Raw genomic sequence first — 8924 nt, 5'->3', positions numbered from 1 at the left:
TTCGACTGAAAAAATTAAAGAAGCTGAACAAAAAATTAACAGCCAAACAGCAGCTGCATCCTATTAGATATTTTGAAAGCCGGCAGGGCCACAGCAAGAGATTTTTCCATCTGCTCTTTATAGCGTGGATGGAGGAATCTGCTGGATTTTTTCATTCAGACCGCAGGCTGAACAGAAGAAATCTTTGTGTGTGGTCAGCTGTTGTCTGTATACTTGTTCAGCAACTAACTAGTAAAACAAGGATAAGCATGACAAGTCATGTGTTAATGTGCATTGTATCATGGCAGCCCATTCATTTAAATGGGCTGCCAACACACTAGAACAGACAAAAAAAAAATGTAGCTGCATCTTTTTTGACATGGCACAAAATAAAAAATGTTGCCGTGCAGATGTCTTCCTCATCTGCACAAGCACAACAAATTATGACCATATTGCTTGTAATATGATTATGTCCTATAATCACCAGCACCATCTAGTGTCCATAATGTGCTATTTTCTGAAAGACCTCAGTCAAAGAATAGATTACCGCATTATGGCCACTGGATGTAGCTGACGATCATAGGAGATGATCATATTACAAACAATGCAGTAACAATTTGTTCTGCCTGTGCAAATGCTGAAGACATTTTCACAGCAAAGTTTTTATACATAGAGTCAAGTAAAGTAGGGGAAATCGGGCGAATGTTCGCCTGATTTTTCTTGATGTTTCACAGCAAATCGGAACCGATGAAAGAAAATTCGTACGAAAAGGCTTTTTTTGTCTGTTTTTTGTTTCTGATCAGTCTTTTCTGATTTTTCTTGTATGAAAATCGTACGGTACACATTAAACGAAAATCATTCGTTCTGTTCCCGTACGAGAAAAATTTTGGAGTTTGTCCCTTCGGGAATTTTCATGTGAAAATTCAGAATCGGCTGTTGAAAGTTGTGTACACACTACACGAAAATGTTTGCCCGATTTTCTTAGAGGGTGTACGAGCTTTACGCTTGCCATACACTATACGAAAAATCGTCTGAAATTCGGTCATTTGGCCAGTTCGCTCTTCGTTCGGCCAGTTAATGGGCACAAAGTCAATAATCGTTGGGACATTTTTGAGCTGAAAAAACGAAGGACAAGTTTGGAAATTTTCTGCTGAACCAATGATAAATTAAATTAATGTGTTTCCCGTCCGAACTGTCTGCACTAGGTATATATAAAAAAACGAACAATAAATGTATTCATTTATGTCCACTGAACGATTTATCGGTCATTACATGATGGCACTATCGTTTGCTCTCACAGCCGAATGTTCGTTTTTAGAAAATGGGTTCGGCTGATTTTTTCGTATAGTGTATGGCCAGCATTAACAAAAGCCATGTACAGTAGTCAATGAAAAAGCAACTACAGCGATACCCCATAAATACGCAGAAGCTTAAGGAAATATATACAACTATGATGCTCTGCTGTTTGACATAGTTATGCACACTCAGAGGCTGGAAGATTACTGCAGGCAGTTGATAGGACAACAAGCATCAGACTTCCCTCAGGATCAACTGTGGGTATAGGATTGGGTATATGGGATTGTATGATATTTTTTATTTTATTTTATTTATTTTTTTATGGTTGAACTAGATGGACTTTTTTTGTGTCTTTTTCAACCTGACTAACTATGGTATGTAACTATGTAACTTCAGAAAACCTTATACCCTTGAACGTATAGCTGAGATATGAGAAGTTAAAGGTTAAGTTCATCTTTAGGGAAAAAATAACGAATGCACATATTTTGCAGGAAAAATGTGCATTTATTATTTTTCACACAGGAGTCTGCAAAGCATTGCACTAGTGATCAGTGGATCATGGGTGCAATGTCAGGCTCCTGCAGACACGTCCTTCAGCTTTCAGCTTGTATCTCTATACAGTCTTTCAGTTAGAAAGCTGAAGGGAGTGTCAGTGGACTACGATGGCACTGATCAGCACCCTCTTAGTTTATTGAGAAATACAATTCCGTCTGCTGCAGTGGCAGACAGGACTTATAGTTTACTAATTTTCAGATCCCTTTAAATGAATGACATGTCAGTGTGGGCGGAGCAGTTTGAAGAACCCCCGCCCACTGTCACATAGGGGAAATCTCACGGAGTGGGGGTTGAAATGCTAGAACATATTACACTTTACACGCTAATTATGGGTACAACATGTAACATGTTCTAAAGGTGAACTTATCTTTTAAGTAAGCAGGTAAATATATACCGTATCTTGTATTAGTAGCCTAAACAGTTATAATTTAAGATTGTGTAAATTCCTGTATAAGCTCAATGATTTGTCAATGATCAGCAATTGGTTTTCTTTAGGCTTCCACGGTGTCCAATTGCATGTAAATGGTAGATGTCATCTATTTCTGTTCAGGACAGCTTGGTGATCCACAGAAGTAACACAGCTCCGATGGCAGCGATGGAAGAAAGTTTCACGTTGACAGCAAAATTGCAGTTGTCTTGATTGCAGCACTTGTTGCTGACAGATACCCGGGTCGATGCAATGTTTTCTGTGGTGTCCATTGAGCAGATTGTGGCATTTGCACAACCAAGTTTTATGACGGGTACCCCTGTGAAGAGAGAAACAGCAGAGGATTATTGAGGAGCAAGGGAGCAAGGGTGGCCGCTAAAACTGGAGTATAACACTCAGATATAACAAAGGATCATAAAGTAAAAAAAAATCGCAAGCAGGCAGCTATTTGTTGCATAAGAGACACGCTATGTCTCCTCTGCAATAACACACACTAAAGCCTCGTACACACGATCAGATTTTCTGACAACTGTTCGTTTTTTTGTTGCACGCTAGTCTCATGATGAAAGTGAAAAGGTTACTCACCATCCAAAAATTCTCATACGACAGAATACGACGTCAGAAGTGACGTAATGTGTTGAATAGTTTTGTATATATTTTTTTAGTTTCTAAACATGTGTAATCTTGCTCTTGCGATTTTTTTCGGACGAAAACCGTACTAATTAAACGAAAATCGGACGTTGAGTTCACGTACAACAAAAATTTTAGTCTGCACATCCAGCTTTTGTCAGATGAAAAATCGCAATCGGCTGTCGAAAAAGCACCGTACTAACGATCCGAAAATCGGCAGACAGCACGTCAGATTAAATTTTACTTCCGATTTTCGTATGGTGTGTACGGGCCTTTACTTGCCTGCTCGCAGTCTTCTAGTGAATGTACAATAGTGCTTGTATTCTCAGTGCACACCAACTGAACAGTGGGCACAATAAGGAGCCCACAACATGGGATTGTGGCTGCCAACGGATTAAAGTTTTGTTAAAAAAAAAAAAAAATTATCATGTATAAAAAAAAAAAAAAGAGAGCAGGCTTGTCACGAGGCAGCAAGCGGGAAAAACGTGTTTTCCATTTTTCCATAGGTGCAGGAGGTTATAAAAGCTGCCTTTGTGACAAACCGCTCACATTTGCCCTGAGGTGGCTTAGGCTTGAGCTCCCCTTCCCTCCCACCCTTGTCGCTGGCACCATTATGTGGTTTTGTCACCCTTGGATCAAGGGGGGACTTTGTTTTTATAAATTGATTTATTTATAGCTCAAGTCCTATGACTGAGCGACTTTAGAATTTTTTTTTTTAATTTTGAAATATAATTTATTTATGAATTCACTGTTTAATGTTGAATAAAGTTATTTGAGTTACTTCAATACCAATAAAGGGGCCATTTTAAACACCAATTTGTTGTATTGTTTTTCTTTTCTGAATATAAGAAAAATGTCCGACCTACAATCCCATGTGCCTGGAATGACTGCTTCCTGTACGCATGCGCAGGATGATGTCACCCCACCACCCGACAATCAAGAGGCTGAAAACCTGACACCTAGGAGTAGCTGAGAAGAAGATGATAGTGGCTAGTGAAGGAGGTAACTGCCCCATTACTGGAGGGTGGAGGTGAGTATTTTCAGGAGATTCGTTCCAATTTAAATCCAGCTGAGATCACTGAAATCAATATTTAGTCTGGTAAATATTGTACTAACAACCTTCATTTTCATTGTTGTATCTCTACTATCCTGTTAAAGCAGATGCCTGATGTCTAAGCACGACTGTTTGCAGTCCTACAGGTCAGAGAGTAAGCCCCCTCTTCCTCTGCAACAGTTGGGCAAACAGTTGGGCCCGAACATCGCCTGTTCAGCGAACACCCGGATTTGTGCGGCGCTCGGCAGGATGTTCGCCCACCGAGCTCCCCACAATGCACTGCATGCTGCACAGTGCATTCTAAGCCCTGATTGGGAAAAGCTTTCCCCAGACAGGGCACAGTGAATAGCTGGTTGTTAACCGCTTCCCGACCGCTGCACGACGATATACGTCGGCAGAATGGCACGGGTGGGCAAAAGGGCGTACAGGTAAGTCCCCTTTAAGAAGCGGCACTACGGGCGCGCGCACTCGATGTTCACCAGGTGCCCGCGATCGTGTCACGGAGAGGTAAAACGGGGAGATGCCTTTGTAAACAAAGCATTTCCCCATTCTTCCTAGTGTCATGACAGAGATCACTGCTCTATGTCATCGGGAGCAGTGATCGCTGTCATGTGTGTTGAAGCCCATCCCCCCACAGTTAAAATCACTCCCTCAGACACACTTAACCCCTTCATCGCCCCTAGTGGTTAACCCCTTCCCTGCCAGTCTCATTTACACAGTAATCAATGCATTTTTATAGCACGATCGCTGTATAAATGACAATGGTCCCAAAATAGTGTCAAAAGTGTCCGATGTGTCCTCCATAATGTCGTAGTCACGATAAAAAATTTAAATGTCATTTTTTTTTCTTTTATATATGTCAGTTTTGCTGCAGCAGGTTCTATACATGATGGTACAGATGCGCCACTTTACAGGCAGATCAAGGGGACCCCCCCCGGCACTATATTTAATCACTTCAGCCCTGTAAGGATTTACCCCCTAATGACCAGGCCATTTTTTGAGATACAGTACTGCGTCGCTTTAACTGACAATTGCGTGGTCCTGCAACGTTGTACCCAAACAAAATTGATGTTCCTTTTTTTCCCACAAATAGAGCTTTCTTTTGGTGGCATTTGATCACCTCTGCGTTTTTTGTTTTTTTTTGCACTATAAACAAAAAGAGTGACACTTTTGAAAAAAAAACTATATTTTTTGCTTCCTGCTATAATATGTATTCAATAAAAATATTTAAAAAAATGTATTCATCAGTTTAGGCCAATATGTATTCTGCTACATATTTTTGGTTAAAAAAAAATCTCAATAATATATTGATTGGTTTGCGCAAAAGTTATAGCGTCTACAAAATAGGGGATATATTTATGGACTTTTATTTTTTTAAATATATTTTTACTGGTAATGGCGGCGATCTGCAATTTTTAGTGGGACTGCGACATTGCGGCAGACAAATCTGACCCCAAGTGACACTTTTTGAGGACCAGTGACATTATTACAGTGATCAGTGCTAAATAAAATGCACTGATCAATGTATAAATGACACTGGCAAGGAAGGGGTTAAAACTATGGGGCGATCAAAGGGTTAACTGTGTTCCCTGGGGGTGTTCTAACTGTGTGGGGGATGGGCTTACTGAGACAACACAGAGATCGCTGTTCCTGATCACTAGGAACAGCAGATCGCCACGTTGTCCCCTGTCAGAACGGGGATCTGCCTTGTTTGCCTAGGCAGATCCCCATTCTGCCTCTCTGTGCAGCAATCGCAGGTGGCCGGCGGACATGAAGTCTGCTGGACCCGCGCGCGTGCCCACAGTATCTATTGCGTACAAGTATGTCGTTTCGCGCAATAGAGCCATCCTGCCGCAGTGTATGTGCGGTGTGCGGTCTTAAAGTGGTTAAAGGAATTTTCCATTTTTATTGTTTCACTTACACATCATTAAAATCACTGCACCTGTAAAAACAATCTTTTAAAAAAAAAAAATTGCATTGATACATGCCCCCCAGGGCAATACCCGGGCCCACATACCCTTTTTATGGCCAATAACTTGCACTTAAAAATTGGGACTTTTGATTTTTGTAGTTCGGGTCCCATAGACATTAATGGGTTTCGGGGTTCCGGTCTGAACTTTTATGATGTTTGAGAGTTCTGGTGCAAACCAGGTGGTGTTTGACCCAACTCTATTAATAAGCTCTGCCAGTATAGACCACTGCGGTGTGAGGGCAGAAAGAAGCTTTTTCAATTATAGAAATTATATTTTAAAACAGTATCACAGTAAAATCTGTCACACATCATGAAAATACAAGGATAAAAGTCTATCAAGAGATAAACGGTGTAATACTTCTGGGCTTTGAGCTGCTTATATAGGGCTGGCCTTGGATGTATGCCCTAGCCGATGAAAGGACTTTCTACAAACAGTTAGAGCTGGGTGCACTAACATGTTTCTGCGTGTCTCAGGGGTAGGTGATGGTCGTTAGTGAGATAGCAAGAGCTCTTATGGGACAGTGCCTAGGACAGGTATAGCGGGGCAGCCTCAACATTTACAAATTATATTTCCTTATTGGGTTTCTCTCTTCTGGTCACCTCTAGACACGTGTGGCTACATTTAGCAAGAGCTGCAGGGGAAAAGTGGTAATTGAGAGGAGTCAAATGACTCTTTAAGGTTCAAGGAACATGAAACTGACTGTAGGCCTGCATATAAAATAATCCTCTGCTTTTATCAACACATTCTAGCATTCTTTTTGTGTTAAAAAAAAAAATGATCACATGACGAAAGAGGCAGTGAGATAGCAAGAGCTCTTATGGGACAGTGCCTAGGACAGGTATAGCGGGGCAGCCTCAACATTTACAAATTATATTTCCTTATTGGGTTTCTCTCTTCTGGTCACCTCTAGACACGTGTGGCTACATTTAGCAAGAGCTGCAGGGGAAAAGTGGTAATTGAGAGGAGTCAAATGACTCTTTAAGGTTCAAGGAACATGAAACTGACTGTAGGCCTGCATATAAAATAATCCTCTGCTTTTATCAACACATTCTAGCATTCTTTTTGTGTTAAAAAAAAAAATGATCACATGACGAAAGAGGCAGAGCTTGTACAAGAGTACACAATCATTCAGCATTGCCCTGGAAAATGCACCCATTTATCAAGGCTGGTCCATTTAACCTTGAGAAAGCTTGACTAAAGAGCAAAATTATAGTTACTGTACATAAACATATAGACTGGTAAATTGTTCCTTTATGGATAGGTACTGTATATGAATGATAGACTAATAGTTAATTGATAGAAAAGTATATGAATGATAGATAAACTGATAAATGATAGATAAACTGATAAATGATAGATAGATAGATAGATAGATAGATAGATAGATAGATAGATAGATAGATAGATAGATAGATAGATAGATAGATAGATAGATAGATACATAGATAGATAGATACATAGATGATTATTCCATATGAATTATAATTCATAAAAATATTCACTCACCAATTTTTGCAGTTTTGGTCACACAGAGCTCACCACGGTTACAGGTAACTGTATTTATTTTGAATGGGCATGCATAGAAGTCACAGGAGTTACATTGCAGAGAAGAACCTGGAAGAACATCATCAACAACAGGTAAATATAGTCTAATAATGAACATCCAGCTGCAAGAGTGAGATTTCTTCGTAATGGCTGTGAGCAGAACTGGGAGCTTGGGACCAATGATGAGTAGATTGACTCACCTAAACTAATATTTCTCACAGTTTCAGGAGATCTGGAAGTTAGCTACAACTCACCGATCCACACTACTAACTGAGCTAGTAAGGGGATCCTTTGAACTTAGGAAAACATGTTTGCACACCATAAACAACCTTGTGGGGCCAAATACACAGCCATAACTGTATGTATAGCCAAAACCATTGTACTTCACCTCCAACATACTAGGCACATTGCACTAGGGTGTTTCGCTACCTACGACAAACATTATACAGGTCCTTTAGTAGTAATTAATTGCAGTTTACTCCCCCCCTCCGTCGCTGGATCGATCGGGAAGGTGGTGATCCACTTGCACTAACCCTCGACGATCACTTGAACGATCGAGAAGGTGGAGATCCATGGCCTTACCTTATGCTGCGGTAGAGGCGCGAGGAGGAGGAAGATGACGAGGTGATGGTGTTGGTGCACTGCTGAATCTGGGGTAGGGCTCTTGGGAGAGGCTGTTGCTGCCCCTCCACCTGCTGCTTCTCGCTGCACATGGCCCGCAGCTTGTGGAGAGAAGTGCCAGGGCCGTTGCTTCTCCTCCCAGCCGAACAGGAAGTGGGTCCTGCGACCCAATTGGCCGGGAGTCCTAAGACCCTCTGGCCAATCGGGTCTCAGGACCTGCTTCCTTATTGGCTGGGAGGAGAAGCAGGAAGACATTAGTGAATATCAATTCGCTAATGTCACAAGTGGATGGGCTCGGGGCACAGTGCTTTGCGCCCTGAGCCCACCTTTTTTTGAAGCCAATTAGAGCCTTGGGCTTTAATCATGTGCTTAAAAAAATCCACACATTGAAATCCATCCGTTCGATGCCCTGCATAGAGATTAGGGTCCGGGCGCATGGATTGAGGGGGGGGGGCGGCGCCCCTAATGAGCAGGCCGCCACTGAGTTTACTGTGTATTTTACAGTTGTCATATAAACAGGAAGTGAATGGAAATCTTCCAAAGGGGGCATCTGTTGCAGTAAAAACTTATTATGATGTGTCTTGCCGTAATATTCTGTATTTCTGCTTTAAAGCATCAATTGCAAAACTCCAAGAATTAAAGCTCTGTCTGCAAAGAAAAGTAAATCGTTATTTCTCCCACTGCCTATGCTGCTGAATGCTGCTCCAATGAAAAGAGATGAAGTCTCTCTGAAGTCTCTTCAAAAACGCATACTTCCTGGAGTGCTGATCTCCTGGTCTCCCACAGCGCTCAGTGGTTCTTGCCACCGGCCCCTGCATCACTATGTAGCACAGTAATGGCATAG

At 41.4% G+C, this 8924-nt stretch overlaps 1 protein-coding gene across 1 annotated transcript in view; it reads right to left on the bottom strand.

Moving 5' to 3' along the window:
* Positions 1-263: 263 nt before the first annotated feature.
* The window catches only part of LOC141107915 (uncharacterized), a 29205-nt gene continuing 20544 nt past the window's right edge, over positions 264-8924 (bottom strand). The window contains exons 4-5 of the mRNA XM_073598973.1: positions 7421-7528; positions 264-2576 (exon numbers count right to left, since the gene is read on the bottom strand). Coding sequence (XP_073455074.1) covers positions 2377-2576; positions 7421-7528 — 308 coding nt within the window. The 3' untranslated portion in view covers positions 264-2376. The remainder of the gene's footprint in view (positions 2577-7420; positions 7529-8924) is intronic.

This window comes from Aquarana catesbeiana, linkage group LG09, assembly GCF_042186555.1.
Source record: "Aquarana catesbeiana isolate 2022-GZ linkage group LG09, ASM4218655v1, whole genome shotgun sequence".
NCBI classification, from domain to species: domain Eukaryota; kingdom Metazoa; phylum Chordata; class Amphibia; order Anura; family Ranidae; genus Aquarana; species Aquarana catesbeiana.
The sequence above is the reverse complement of the archived record's forward strand: the minus strand, read 5'-3'. Positions and strand labels throughout refer to the sequence as shown.